Source organism: Urocampus carinirostris, chromosome 9 (assembly GCF_059441175.1).
Source record: "Urocampus carinirostris isolate Australia breed hairy pipefish chromosome 9, RoL_Ucar_1.0, whole genome shotgun sequence".
NCBI lineage: Eukaryota > Metazoa > Chordata > Actinopteri > Syngnathiformes > Syngnathidae > Urocampus > Urocampus carinirostris.
Genome location: NC_142357.1, coordinates 36584500 through 36600469, shown reverse-complemented (window position 1 = coordinate 36600469; position 15970 = coordinate 36584500). Strand labels below are relative to the sequence as shown.

At 43.0% G+C, this 15970-nt stretch overlaps 1 protein-coding gene across 2 annotated transcripts in view; it reads right to left on the bottom strand.

Annotated features, from left to right (window-relative positions):
• Positions 1 to 15970, bottom strand: part of LOC148360187 (equilibrative nucleobase transporter 1-like) — a 42890-nt gene that overhangs the window by 16306 nt on the left and 10614 nt on the right. For both annotated transcript variants that reach the window (XM_088343623.1, XM_088343624.1), the window contains exon 2: positions 7812 to 8027. In XM_088343623.1, coding sequence (XP_088199749.1) covers positions 7812 to 7998 — 187 coding nt within the window. In that variant the 5' untranslated portion in view covers positions 7999 to 8027. The remainder of the gene's footprint in view (positions 1 to 7811; positions 8028 to 15970) is intronic.

Sequence of the window (15970 nt, the reverse complement as noted above, 5' to 3'; positions counted from 1 at the left end):
TCCTGAAATGTGAGGGAGTTGCTGCTGGTTGTTGATGGGTGTGATGTTGCTGTATGTGGCCTACCAGCTTCAAAGCGAGCGAAGAACTGATTAAGGTCCTCAGCTAGTGAAGCCTCAGCCTCAACAGTTGCCAGGTTGTGGCCTCTGAAGTTGGTGATGTGTTGGAGGCCCTGCCACATCCTCCTCGGGTCATTTCCAGCGAAGAGGTGCTCGATCCTCCTTGTGTAGGCTGATTTTGCTTCCTTGATGCCTCTCTTCAGGTCAGCCCTGGCCACCCCGTAAAGAGCCTTGTCTCCAGACCTGAAGGCGGTGTTGCGGTGTTTGAGGAGGGTGCGCACCTCGCTGGTCATCCAGGGTTTTTGATTTGGGTAGTTTTTGACTTTTTTATATACTGTGACTTCATCCGTGCAGTAACGGATGTAGGATAAAACAGTGTCAGTGAATTTCTGGAGGTCATGGTGTTCAAATACCTCCCAGCAAGTTTGATCAAAACAGTCCTGCAGCTTGGAGAGGGCTCCCTCAGGCCACGTTTGTATTGTCCTCGTTACAGGTTTTGTTTTCCTTCGGATGGGGGTGTATGAGGGGGTAAGGGATAGGCATATGTGATCCGAATTTACTAGGTGGGGGAGGGGGGAAGCTTTGTATGCGTTTTTGATGTTGCTGTAAACGCGGTCCAAAGTTTTTTCACCCCTTGTTGCACAGTTCACATGTTGATAGAATTTTGGAAGAACAGTCCTTAAACATGCATTATTAAAGTCGCCAGCGATAATGAAAGCTCCGTCGGGGTGTGCAAGCTGTTGAATGTTTATGGCAGCGAGTAGAAGGTTTAGCGCTGTGCTAGCGTTAGCATCCGGAGGAATGTAAACAGCTATCACAATGAGCACAGTTAGCTCTCGCGGTATATAGAATGGTCTACACGATACCGCGAGAAACTCTAGATCGGGCGAGCAGTGTGCATCAATAATTCTGCTGTTATTGCACCACGCATTATGTACGTAAATGCATAGTCCCCCACCTCTTTTTTTGCCGGAGTCTTCGTTGCGGTCGTATCGGTGTAGCGTGCGTCCTGTTAGCTGAACTGCAGCGTCGGGGATCCGCGGGTCAAGCCATGACTCCGTGATCACAAAAATGTTGCTATTCCGTACGAAGTTGTTAGTAGCTATCCGCAGCTCAAGCTCACTGATTTTGTGTACGATGGATCTGGCGTTGGTCAGGAAGATACTCGGAAGCGCTTGTCGGTGTGGTAGTCTTTTTAGCTTCTTCGCTAGGCCTCCCCGAGAACCTCGTTTTTGTTTACGTTCCCTCCGCCGTCTCCGTCGCTTGTTGGGCGGGCAGGTAACCCAGGGAGATCCCGGTGGTCTTCGTATGTCCTTTGGGATGTTGTTGTTGGTGTTGTAATCGTGAAATGAGTCGAAATCTAATCTTAGACCCAGGTTAATAAGTTCCTGGCGACTTAAGGTGATAGTTGCCGAACAGGTATTTATCAAAGAAAGGATGAGAGATAAAAGAACACTTTGTAGTGGGTTGTACATAATTCACCCACGGAACTATTGTTTAGTTAGCGAGTTCCTAGGGGGACTCTTAATTCGACCGGTTCTAGCCACTCTCGTGTGTTTGTTTTGGTGATCGCAAGTTTACATGTTATTAAAGCAGCGTCCTTTGGCACCTTTGTTTGACACTCCGCCTACGACTCCCGTCTCTGCTCGCTACATTGGTGACCCCGACATTAGTCTCGTGGAAGTTTCCGAGGCTGTGCATACTACTGAGCATACCGTCATGGCGTACGCGCCCGTTCTCAAGCTCCCCGAGTTCTGGGAGTCATCAGCGCTAACGTGGTTCGCACAAGCAGAAGCTCGATTCGCACTGCACGGAATCACTAACGATGACTCTCGCTATTACCACGTGGTGTCTGCTCTGGGGAGCTCAACTGCAGCCAGAGCGGTGAGTTTCATCACATCCCCTCCTGAACTGGATAAATATAAGGGACTGAAGGCATATCTCCTCAGAATCTTTGAACTGTCGCGTTCTGAGCGTGCTCGACGCCTCCTTGCTATTCAGGGCTTAGGAGACAGTAAGCCATCGGATCACATGGAAATGATGTTAAACTTGCTTGGCACCGAAGAGCCAAATTTTCTTTTCATTGAACTTTTTCTGCGTCACATGCCGCCGCATGTCCAGACGGCGCTTGCAAATACAACCATTACAGATCCGCGTGCACTGGCAGAGGAAGCGGACCGGTTTTTCCTGGCCACGCATAGATACACACATGAGGTGCTGGCCCCTACACGCGCCTACACACCATCAAGTGCGACGCCCCCAGCCAGCAAGGCACGCGCGGCCACCGACGATCAGAATGTGTCAGGTCTGTGTTACTACCATGCACGTTTTGGGCCCAGGGCCAAGAAGTGCCGTCCCCCTTGCACCTCCAACGCGACGGGAAACTTCGAGGCCTGCACTCTGTAGCGGCCGTGAGTGCAGGCGCAAGAAACCGGCTACTGTTCATCCGGGACGCCATCTCCGGCCAAAAGTTCTTGTGTGACACCGGCGCCCAGAGGAGCGTCCTCCCTGCCACTGTGGACGATGTGGGGGGGGGAACACATGGACCTCCATTAACTTCTGCCAATGACACCCCCATCCGCACATACGGGACACGGACAGTGGACGTGTGTTTTGGGGGTCAGCAGTTTACATGGAACTTTGTCACTGCGGATATTGCTTTTCCTCTTCTTGGTGCAGATTTTCTGTGTGCCAATGGATTACTCGTCGATGTGAAAAATGGCCGCCTCGTTGACGCATTGAATTTCTCCTCTCTCGCGTGTGTCCGCGACAAGGGGATTTTTGAGGGTCTGTCCAGCTCTCTCTTGGACGGTGATATTTACCACCGGCTCCTCGCCGAGTTCCCCAGTCTGGCGAAGCCCACCTTCTCAGCCTCCACGACCAGACATGGGGTTGAGCACCACATTGAAACCAAGGGGCCCCCGGTTCATGCCAGGGCCCGACGACTCAATCCAGACAGACTGGCAGTTGCTAAATCCGAATTTGCTAACATGGAACGTCTCGGCATCATTCGCCGATCAGACAGCCCCTGGGCCTCTCCATTACACATGGTCCCGAAACCAGGCTAACGGGTTGTGCGAGCGGTTCCACCGCTCGATGAAAGCGGCCTTGCGCGCCAGCCTGACCGATGGGGACTGGGTCGATAAGCTACCCTGGGTCATGCTGGGACTGAGGACCGCTCCCAAAGAGGACCTTCAGTGCTCTTCAGCTGAGTTGGTTTACGGTCAAGTGCTGCGGGTGCCAGGTGATTTCATCCCAGACCCAACGACACCCTGGGCTGCATCCAGGGAGAAGTCCATCTTGCAGGGCACTGCGGGAGCGTTTGTGCCTATCCCCACATCGCGACACGGCAGGCCAGTTTCACGGGTTCCCTCCAACCTGCGCTCGGCTGGTTTTGTTTTCATTCGCCACGATGCCCACCGCGGACCATTGCGCCCTCCTTATGATGGACCGTTTAAGGTCCTGCAGCATGGCGACAAGACCATGGTCGTGGACATCGGTGGTAGGCCAGAGACTGTCTCCGTGGACAGGGTTAAGCCTGCCCACATGGATATGTCCAAGCCATTGGAACTGGCCCAAGCCCCACGGCGCGGCCGTCCTCCTGCGGCACGACCCTTCGGTCCCGTGGGTACCCACTCTGACCCTCCGCCCCCAGCAACTGTGGGCTTTCCAACTGAGTCCACAAGCTCTCACCCCCCTGCTATTCCAACTCCTTGTACCCGCAGTGGCCGGGTCAGCGTCCCAACCAGGCACAGAGACTTTGACTATGGGTGAATTCTGGGGGGGCTTGTGTAGTGGGTTGTACATAATTCACCCACGGAACTATTGTTTAGTTAGCGAGTTCCTAGGGGGACTCTTAATTCGACCGGTTCTAGCCACTCTCGTGTGTTTGTTTTGGTGATCGCAAGTTTACATGTTATTAAAGCAGCGTCCTTTGGCACCTTTGTTTGACACTCCGCCTACGACTCCCGTCTCTGCTCGCTACAACTTAAAGTAAAAAGATTTACTGGAGAGCCACGTGAAGCCGCTGCGTATAGTCGCGCCGCCATGTTCTAAAGCTAATGAATGACCTATATGTCATCGTTTTTTAATTTCCTCATGCTGAGGTTTTGGATTTTTCCTTGCACTCATGTAGGTTTTAGATCAGGGGATGGTGTAATAATATTCTCTAGTCTGTACAGCCTTTTGAGACTTCCTGTGATTAAGGGCTATACAGAGAAACATGATTTTATTTGACTTGATAATATATAAAAAAAAACTAAATAAAAACATCTGAGGAGCTTTTTTGGGAGCAAAAAGTGAGCCATGCCAAAAGAAACCCTTTTAAAAATAGAGCCGGAATTCCCATGACTAGTCTTGGCTGCGGCAGTAGGGGGCAGTAATGCTTCACATGAGAACTCAACAATGAGGACTGGAGCAAATGCATTATCTTCACCCACTTGTCTAATTTTTCATCATTGAAAAGCGTTGTCTATCAAGTCAGACTACCAGGAAACACGACAATGGAAATAATTTCAAGCATTTTTCAAGCAATTCACCCCGGGCGTTTTCCTGACTTTGAAAACACAACATCAAAATTCAAGCATTTTCGTCGATTTGAAGCACATTTGCGAACCCTGATACAGTCGATCTCCTGCGATACAGCGGCTTTACAGTGTGGAACGAGATGCTTTTCTGGCCTCTCTATATGACAATTCCCTTACTATACGAATTCAACGACAAATTAATTTGTATAACCAAAAACCTTGCGGTGTTGGTGCGTATGACAGGCAGTGATACCTCTATACTGCGCGCGTGCGCAATTGCGCACTGCTCGCACAATCTCAGCGCACAAGAAAATCTAGCCAGTGCACAAAAATGAGGGCTCAAAATTACTTAATAAGAAGCGACTTAAGTCAAAGTTACAGTGCATGAAGGTAAAAATGCACGGGTTCCCCTGACGTTGTGTCCTAAATGCGGTATTTTGAAGTCGAACGAAGTTGAGTAAAGTTAGTAGAGTATGTCGAGAACCGGCTTCTTCGGCTCAGCTCCCCAAAAGGAACCGGCTCTTTCGGGTCCTAAACGGCTCTTCAGGTTGTTTTTGCTTCTTTAATCCCAACATGACCAAATATTAAGTAAAATTATGCACAAAATGACTTAAAGGAAGGGGGAATAGAACAAAAAAGAAAAAAATACCAAAATGAAAAAGTAGTGAAAAGCTGAGAAAAAAAGAAACATAAGGAAGAGAAAAAAAGGGGGAAACATTTAGAAAAAAGCCAGAAAAAAAAGAAAAGAAAGAAATGTAGGAAAAAAGTAAATAGAGGACAAAAAGAAAAAAGTAACAGCTCGGAAAAAAATAAACACAATGAGATTATTTTAAAGGAATTTAAAAAAAGTAGAAAAAAACACAGAAAAAAGATTAAAAAGTTTGTGTTGCATTCAAATAATTTCCAATTCTCATTTCGATAAGTAGATTTGGGGCGGGGCCGTGTAATTAAAAAATGAATCTTCTTGCCAACATTGTACTTCCACTAAAAAATGTGATTAAGTACAGTTCTGTATCTTACAACCGACTAAATAAGCCCCCAAAAATGTTAATATTATGTGACAAAATATATCAGGAAATAAAAAGAAATGGATATCTTGTGAATGAATTGTGAGAACAAACGATGTTTGTAGGCCGTACAACCCTTGCAATAGTACATGAGTCAATTCATTCAAAAGAGAAAAATATTTTTGCATTGCCGGAAACTCAGCAAAATGTAACTTGATGTCAAGTTTTGGACATGTTTGATAATGGATTAGTTGCCACACTTAGGATTGCTGTTGCTCACTGTTGTTTCAAGCATTGCTCACCAACTTTGTGTGAACGCTCAGACCCGTAAGGAAAATTACAGGGAACATTGATGACAGGTTAACGTTTCTTAGACGACTGTCTGTTATTGGTCCACATCTTATAAAGGAAATATTGTGGATATACAGGAAAAAAACAAAATGCTCTTCATTTTGCAGGCACTAAAGTCAATGCTTAAAGGGAATAAGTGGGAATGATATTGTTCAAGACATCAGATCTCATGTAACAAGCTTGAACATGTTCCACTTTGTGTCTTGAAACTTGCAGTGATGCTAAAGGGAGAAGCAATATCATGATAACCATGGAACCAAAGCTTGCAATGATCAACAAATACGAAGAAGGCACACAAATCGCGACCATTGCTTGGTTGAAGAGCTCTAACAAACTGTCAATTTGCACTATTATAAAACATGAGGATCCCATTAAGGGGCAGTTTGTATTATTTGGCAGTTAGATGTCGGTATAATGTGTACTACAACCGGAAACCAGTGCTAAAGAGCACAAGAAATAATACAAACTACAGAGACTTGAATACATTTTGGTTTTGAAATCTTTTTTTCTACCACTAGGAGGCGCTACACACAGTCACTTTAAAGTACATGTGACAATCTCATGGCCCACTGGCTAAATGTGGTCCCCTACATTATTGTTGTGGCCTGAGAGACAATGCTAAGATAAAAATGAGCCACAAGAACCTGCAGTTTTAAATATGTCCACTGGATGTTGCCAAGGCCAAGAGCCACCTGCAAAGCACCCACTGTAGCTGTATTTGCTCACTAACATGAATCAACCAGAGAACGATGAGGCAACCCGTTTCAATGTTATTTTACTTAAAATGAAAGTCACAGATGCAATACGACAAATACAAAACAAAAAAAAATAGCAGAAGTTTGAAGAAGCTTTAGCTCCTTTCTATAAAAGATATGAAGTATAACAGCCAGGATCTTATATCCAGGTGAATATTTTCATAAATAAAAACATTTTCATGTTGATAATTACTGTTGTTGTTTTTACAAATGCACAGTTCATTAACACTACAAGACATGAAATGTTAGTTTGGGGAAAAAAAATTCAATAATGGTTTTGCATTCAAGTCTTACATTCCTGAATCATAATTTAATCATGAGCCTCCAGTCCTTCAGCCAAGGCACATTTTTTATGCAATTAATTTACTAGTCTGACCCCGTAAGCCGAGGTAAATAAAGTATGACAGCCCTGCAACAAAATCTTCTAAAGGGATGACAATCCTAGCCAGTGGAAGTTTTATGATCAGTTTCATTTTTAATCGCCTTCTATCCTGATTGGCATCCACCCGCTATTCCACTTAGCCAGCTCAGGTCACGTCACACCAAAGGTAAATCGAATGTATTTTTTCCTTGACATGAATATGCTATTTAATTATAGCACACATATTAAACATAAGTGGTATTTAATACATACTATTTTGTTGTTTTAATATTTGTATCTTTATGATCCCTACCGGGCAGCACGGCGGCGCAGTGGTTAGCGCGTGTGCGGCACAGTTCTGAGGTCTTGAGATCGAACCTCCTGTGTGGAGTTTGCATATTCTCCCCATGCTTGCAAGAGTTTCCTCCGGGCACTCCAGTTTCCTCCCACATTCCAAAAACATGCATATCAGGTTAATTGGCCAGTCCAAATTGTCCCTAGGTGTGAATGAGCGAGCGAATTGTCTGTCCCTGTGTGCCCTGTAACTGGCTGGCAACCAGTTCAGGGTGTCCCCTGCCCACTGCCCGAACATAGCTGGGATGGGCTCCAGCACCCCGCGACCCTACTGAGGATAAGAGGTGCAGATAATGGATGGATGGATGGATGACCCCTACCTCAGGATGGATTCATGTCCCATCCCGGGGGTCTATTATAATGAAATAAATTTTCGATTTTGGAGAAGAAAGCAACTCACCTAACTCTTCCGAGCCATCCTTTTCCGTGGTGTTGGTGCAATGAGAGCTGAAGAAGCCCTGCTGCTTAAGGGTGAACGCCAAAGTGGCCCATCCAAAAACCACACCAGCAAAACACAGACACTCGAAGACGCTGGTGATTAAAGTGAGGATTCGTCGCACCCCGCAAATTTTCTGACAGTGCAACATGGTCTGCTTCTCTGTCCGCTGACAAGAAACTAGAGGACACAAATTGAGAACATTATTTTATACAGGTAAACAATTATATTCAACTTTTTACTTGTCATTGATATCAACGTTGTGAAACATTGTATGCAACAAGATTAGACATAGCACACCGGGGTAAACATGTATAAAAGACCTAAAAAGGAAAAATTAGATAAAAAGAACTACCAGGATCACTAGGCAAAAATATTTACAAAGTAGTCCTTAGAGACTTGCCCAAGTTAGAAAAAAAGTAGTGCAAAAATGTGTGCAAATATACATGTAAATTTGACATGGATATCGTTCCAACAGACCTTGCCAAAAAAACCTTTTTCCTGTTTAATCTACCTACCTACCTACCTACCTACCTACCTACCTACCTACCTACCTACCTACCTACCTACCTACCTACCTACCTACCTACCTATCTATCTATCTATCTATCTATCTATCTATCTATCTATCTATCTATCTATCTATCTATCTATCTATCTACCTACCTACCTACCTACCTACCTACCTACCTACCTACCTACCTACCTACCTACCTACCTACCTACCCACCCTGGTCATATCCCTCGAGAGGGGTGACCGAGAGCAAGACAAACACATACACAAAAACAAAGAAAAGAAAAAAAAGGAAAAAGTAGTAAAAAACACACACTATTTTTTGGACCATGGCCAACCCAAATGCCCAAACACTCAAACAAGTTAAGCACCTCGGCACCCAAATCAGTCATGCTTTCGTCCCTCCAGATGAAACGGGACACGAGAAAGCGGCCGTGTCACTCAGGTCAGGGTGACATAACACACTCTTCTGTCCGACAGCTTTCACTGGTTTACCCCTGCTGCATCATACAGGTGCCCCGCCCATCCCGTAGAACGTGTCCAAACATCCCACCATCCTTTCACAACACCTCTCCACTCCTTCCTATCACCAACAAGGGCTCTAGCTTCCACTATATTTAGACCTCTTTCCTCTAGTGCACTTATAACACAATCCATCCACGTCAATCGCGGCCTTCCTCTTCCTTCCAATTACTTCTGCTCTGTAGATCCTCTTCAACATTTGCTCATCATCCATCCTCTCCATATGTCCAAACCAACCGAGTACTCTCTTATCAACACGCTTGCTCAGTTCCACTACTACTCCAGTTCCGTCTCTCACAATTTCATTTCTCAATCTATCAAATCTTGTCACTCCTAACATACTCCTCGAACACTTCATCTCAAAAACATTTTATTTCCTTCTCAAATCTGCATTTAGGCTCCAAGACTCTGCACCATTCAACACAGTCGGCACAATCACACTCTCATACAGTCCCCTCTTAACATCCATACTCATGTTACTCATCACTCTCCTCAGAGCACCCAAAACCTTGCTTCCTTTATTCACTCAATACCTAGCACTCCATTCCACCAACTGCATTAATAATTTATACCAGAGCTTTAAAACGAAAAATAAATACATAAAACGGAAAAAAAAACAACAACATTATTTGCAGATTTTGTGTGTATTGATTATTATTTTCAGACAGTGCAGAGCAAATACATTTTCAGCCCTTTATATTAATTTAAGTACAATTATTGTTATTAAATGTTATGTCAAATTTAACCAGCTCGTGGCCTTGAGGTTAGGGCGCCATCCAAGAAGATCGCTGTTTTGAGCCTCAGTAGAGTCATACCTAAGTCTTATAACATTGGTACTAGACATAAGATCGGGAATAAAATATCCAGCCGAACTTAACCGTATTACTTAATTTGAGGGGCCAAGCTTGGAGTAAACCCGATGCTTTACTTTACGTAGTTTCCGCTGATCTACGCAGCTTCGGCCGAGTCCCTCAAATCAAAAGGGCTCTTCGAGTATGAACACTTTGGTGACGAAGTGCAGCTATGGGACTGAACAAAACGGCACCGAAAAGAAAATCCTACTCTGCAGATTACGAGATGCATTGAAATTTGCAGCCGAAAGGCAGAAAATATTTGTAAAGCTTGTGAGCTACTGGCATGAAGCAGAAATGACGTCCGATGTAAGCCAGGTGGAAAGAGGAAGCGGCGCATCTCTTACGGTGCCAGCTAGGATGGACATTTCTTTGGATTTACTGTTTTGGAGTTAAACCGATAGTTTTGGTAAGCATTTTAATCATCTAAGTAATAACTTGAGTAAAAGGAAGTGCATGCCGTGCAGATCATCCACAAGAAAAAAAAAAGAAAAACAAAGAAAAAGATAATGATTGATGAGTGTGTTCTTGACTTTACCCACCTCCCGCTGGGGGGATATTGCTCCGACAATGCATGAATTTCAAATTGTTGCTCTAAAAATTTGCATATTTTAAGTAATATTTTTCTAATGAACATTTTTTTTAAATTGTTTAAAATTTTTATAGATACTCATAATAAAAATAAATAAATTGTCTGATACGGCAGTCTATAGATCATTGAGCAAATTCTTAGCATTTGATTCCTTTTTTTACTATACTCTTATACATATCTCATCTCATCTCATTAGCCGCACCGCTTATCCTCAGTAGGGTCGCAGAGGTGCTGGAGCCCATCCCAGCAATCATTGGGCAGTGGGCAGGGGACACACTCAACTGGTTGCCAGCCAATCGCAGGGCACACAGGGACAGACAACTCGCTCGCTCATCCACACCTAGGGACAATTTGGACCGGCCAATCCACCTGAAATGCATGTCTTTGGAATGTGGGAGGAAACCGGAGTGCCCGGAGGAAACCCACGCACGGGGAGAACATACAAACTCCGCACAGGAAGTCCGGTAGCTGGATTTGAACCCACACAGGAGGTTCCCAAGACCTTAGAACTGTGCCGCTAACCACTGTGCTGCGGGGCTGACCTTATACATATCTGATTTTAAAAATTTTGAATCTTTATTGTATTAGTATATTTTATTTCTTTTTTTAACTTATTTTTATTTTTGAACAAAGGAAAATGATACTAAAAATAGGTTTTGCTTGTCCATTAAGACAAATGGGAAATAATTTGGTTAATTTGAAGTATTTCTGCTTTGATCTTAATATCAAATGCTTCTTGAAATGAGAAAAATCAAGGTGTTTTTTGCTTATTTTTTCATTTTACCCCGGAAATATTTAAATGAATATATATGGGGGAAAATATACATACACACACGCGCACACACACAAAAAAAAGTGATATCAGACTAGGAAACAGGACATCAGGTTATCTTGCGTCCTTATTATAATTAATTTGCACATTTAAATGATAAGCTATCTCGTTAAAAAGAGGAAAAATAAACAGTGCTGTGCATACCTTCTCTCAGTGTATTCTCCCTCTATACTGGTGACGCTCTGTTCCTTATATCAAGAAACGTGTCATGAAAATATGTGAACGTATGACATTTTTTTGTCCCTTTCACATATGGAAAAAAAGGTATTACTACCTATCCAGTCCAACAGGAAAACTGGAGTAGCTCTAAAGTAACAAGTAGTTGGGAAAATGGGTCAATTATTGTCAGTTTTGTCCAGTAGTCCCCCGGAATACATCATCCACGCCATACAACATTTTCTCTTCCCTGTGTAGAATGAGATTATTTTTTTTTTGCCCTTTTGTATGTCAGTTTCCCCACATCACATCTCTAAGACTCCTGTGTGCCATTAATTGACGTCATTCATAATAAATGCAGCGCTGCTATTGGTTTGCCTCACAGCATCACGTTATCGGCTGAATTACGACCCACAATGTCTTTCTCTTTTCAGAAGTTTATAAAGACTTTAAAATCTGGAGAAGCTGTATTTGTTTGTACCGAATGATATTTATTATGCATTAATATTTTACTATGGTTCCCAAGGCCAGTGATGCTAAGGGAGAAGAAAAAACTTGATAACCAAGGAAATTAAGCTTGCCATGATCAAGAAATACGAAGGATCATAAATAGCTAACTTCGATAAGTGCATGGCTATAACCAACCGATCAAGCTCATTATCAAATATAAGATGATTAAGCAATGAAATATTCAAAGGGCATAACAATCCTCACAAGTGGAAGCTTTAGAATCAGTAATAATTTTAAACCGCTGTCTCCCCCTTCCCCTTGCATCCACCCAGTAACTCCACTGTATAATTTAATTTCCTAATTTCCTTTGTATTGTCATTCTTTGTAACAATGTACACAGAACGAAATGTCGATACACCTGACCCGTTGTAGCGACCCGATGCAGCCGCAGCCAACAGAGGGCGCCGCCATTTACCAATGTTATGTATCAGCTCAATGTCACATCAAAAAGGAAACACATTTAAATTTTTCCTTTAATTGCATTTTAATGTATGGTATTTAATCGTGTGCAAGTATATTACTAATAAGTAGTACTTACAATACAATATTTTGTCATTTCAAAGTTTTATCTGGGGTACCGGAAGTTTGGAACTAATTACCATCAGTTTCTATTCCCCGCTAAACAGCAATTTCATCTTACAATCCCCACCTCAGAATTGATTAATGTAGTATCAATAGGGACGACTGTATCCAACCATCACATTTTAGGATTGTCCCAACACTTGGATCTCTTTTTTTATTGAGCGTTTCCCTCTTTATATTGACTGGCTGTCACATCATGTTTAGTTTTTGTGTCTTGTCTTTTGTTGTTTTGAGACCACTTGTTTGTTACTTTGTTCCTGTTTTTTTTTTACTAAACAACCCTTTTGAGCACACCTGCCATTGTACCCAAATGGGTTCACCTACAGCAGGGGTGTCAAACTCATTTTAACTCGGGGGCCACTTGATGGAACAAACATTCTGTCGGGGGCCGGACTAGTAGATTAAAGAGAAAGAAAAAGAGATAAAGAAATAAAAGGAAGAGGGAAGTAAAAGGAGAGAGGGCAGGACAAAGAAAGAAAAAGAGAGAGAGGGAGAGAGCGTGAGCAACAAAAGATAAAGATGTTGTGAGAGAGGGGGAAAAGAAAGGGAGAAGAAGAAAGAAATCCAAAGAGAAATAGAAAGATAGAAGGAGAGAAAAAAAAAGAAAGTGCAAAGGGTATGAAGAGAGAAAGAGAAAAAGAAAAAAGGAAGTTAGAGCAAAAGAGGTTAAAAGACACAGAGAGAAAGAGACAGAGAGCAACAAAGGATGAGAAAAAGAGACACAGAGTGAAAGAGACCGAGACAGAGTGGGAGGAAAGGGGTGAAAAAGAAACAGAGAGAGAAAGAGAGAGAGAGGGGAGAGAGAGAGAGAGAGAGATAAAGACAAGTACAGTGTCTTTGTGAGAGGCACCTGGCTTTGGCAACACCAAGTTGACATATTTCAACCTGCAGCCCGTTTTTCTATTGCGCTTCTCTGAGTGTTGTCTCGCGGGCCGGATCCAATCCCTTAGCGGGCCTGATCTGGCCTGCGGGCCGCCTGTTTGACATCTGTGACCTACAGAAACCATGGTAAACATGCTTCCACTTAAAAACATACCGTACAGAACACTTTATACTTAACGTAATTATTTCCTGGTTATAATTGCTGACACCTATCAAAATGATCAATCTTGTTTGTTGCTCTCAATTACAACATTCCTCACGCGTTGACTTTCTTCAGACAGTAGATAATATCTTTGACATACTTTGTTAATTGACATTCATAGAAAAATGCCGTGTAGATTCAAGGAGTTACATTACCTGTCGGGCCGCACAAGCTGACAATGAATTTGTATATACTACGGTTGAAGAAGAAAAAGGGAAAGTTTATATACAAAAAGGAACCTGTTAATGAGCAAATTGACAGAGTGAGGGTGGGGGTGTATTTTTGGGAATGTGGTCGGCGTACTTGGCAGAATTTGAGCACACCGGCTACGTGGGAAAAAAAAGCTAATGAATAGGATCACAGAGAAAAAAACATTTGCTAATTGTAATATATATTTTTTTTTAAATAAAGGTTTTTCACAGTCCTGGCTATTGTTGGCCAGGCTGTACTTGCCCAAGACACACCACAGGAAATCAACCCACCCACCCACCATTCAGTAAGTACTGTATGTACATACCCTGGGTACAATATAGTCAGGTAAAAATGGCAAATATATTTTCCTCCATTATCATAAAAATAATCGTAAACATTTTCAAATTACAACAAATTTGTTGTTGTTGATATTCATTTGCCCCCTTTCTTTTCAGAAAAAAATTACAATAGGTTAAAAAAATTAAAACGCAAATTCACAATACAGTATATGACAGGATATGACATGAACCCGTCTGAGGTGGGGATCGAAAATGTCAAGACCAAAATGGAGACAGGACCCACTTGTGTTGCGTTTCTCACAAGTTTTATTGGAAGAAAGAGAAACGGTTGCGCCCACGATCCGGTGATTGCTGGACCCGGGAAGCAGGTCGCTCTGAACGCGTAAGTGAATCTTCCGTGGCGAGCGATTGCGGTGTCAGGAACGGAAAAAACGGGTCAGTAGCCGGGACTGGAGGGCAAAAACTTGGTCGGGGTCGGAAGCGAGTCGTAAGCCAGGAAGGAGAGTAGACGTGGTCGGGGACAAAAAAGGTCGAAAGTCGGGACGGGAGAGTAGACGTGGTCAAGATCAAAAATGGGTCGAAGCCAGGGGACAGACAGGAGCAAAAAACAGGTGGGAGTCAGGGTCGAAAAAGGCTTGCCTAGTGTTAAATGAGGTCCGCAGACGGACTGACAAAAGGGGACGGATTGGAGTGGTTTTAAATAGGAACAGAGAGCCAATCAGAGTCCGAGGCAGTTGGCGCCAAAGGAGCTGTGCAGCCCTTTCAGACTCCTTGTGATTAAGTGCTATACAGATAAACATGACTTGACTTGACTTATATGAATACCAGGTAAAAGTACATGAACTATCATACTAAAGTTAATTTTTATTAAAAAACTCCTAGGTCCAGAAATTTCAATTTCTATTACAACATGAAATTCCTAACCAAGTCGGCGCCACGTTTGTCTGGCAGGATGCTGCCACGATGTGAATCACTGGCTCTCGCTCGTACCAGATAACACAGTGCCACCGAGTGGTCAAATGTGTCACATTGGAGCTTTAAGGAAAAGAGAGTATTAAAATGCTATAATTTTGGGGTTGCTTGGGTTTATTCATTTGATCGTACAGTATTGCAGTTTTATTCTTCGTTTAGAATTGTCTAGAGATCCAATGTCTCTTTAGTTGCGCAATGAGAGCTCAAGAAGTAGGTCACAGTTTTAGAAAGATGGGTGACGACCTACTTTCCCAGGTGGAAAACTTGCTCTTGTCATTAAAAGAATGTCTGTGGTACAAAACCATCCTTCAAAGAGACATATTCATATAGTAGCTGAAGACACGAGCCTAACCCAGCTGTCAGATTTACTTCAGTGTCTGAAACAACGCCTGCCCGGACGCCCGGGGCGTGCATCTTTTACGTCGGGCGTACAACTTACAAAATGTCTCTGCCCGGGTGGCCGACAACTTTTTCAAGAAAAAAAAAACAAAAAAGACAGATTTTTTTTTCCAAATCAAACATTTGCTTTATTTCGATTTTGTTCGTTTTGAAATTTTCATACCCGGCTGCCAATCAGAAGCCTGCATCGAATAACTTCGTGCTTCCAGACTTTTCCTAGCGTTATAAGGTCACGCATTTGCATATCATTTTCCAAAGTAGACGCACTGAGAAAACAATAAAAACGATAAGTGTTTAGGAATCAAGCCAAGACATCAGCCCCAGAAGAAAGATTCAAAAGAAGCTAAAAAAATGTATGACGCTACAAAACGCAGAAGTACATAAAAATCATCGTGGAAAGAGGAGTTCACGTGGCTTGTAGTAGACAACGCAACGCAAACATTGCATTAATAAAGGTGAATAAATACAGGTACATACTGATGGCAGATGGAAAACAGCGATGTCATATATGCAATGAATGTTATAAGTAGATTTATGATAAACTTAATTTCAATGTGTTTTTCTGTTATGTATTCTGATGATCAATCCTTAATACTTAGCAACAATGTGTATTTTGCA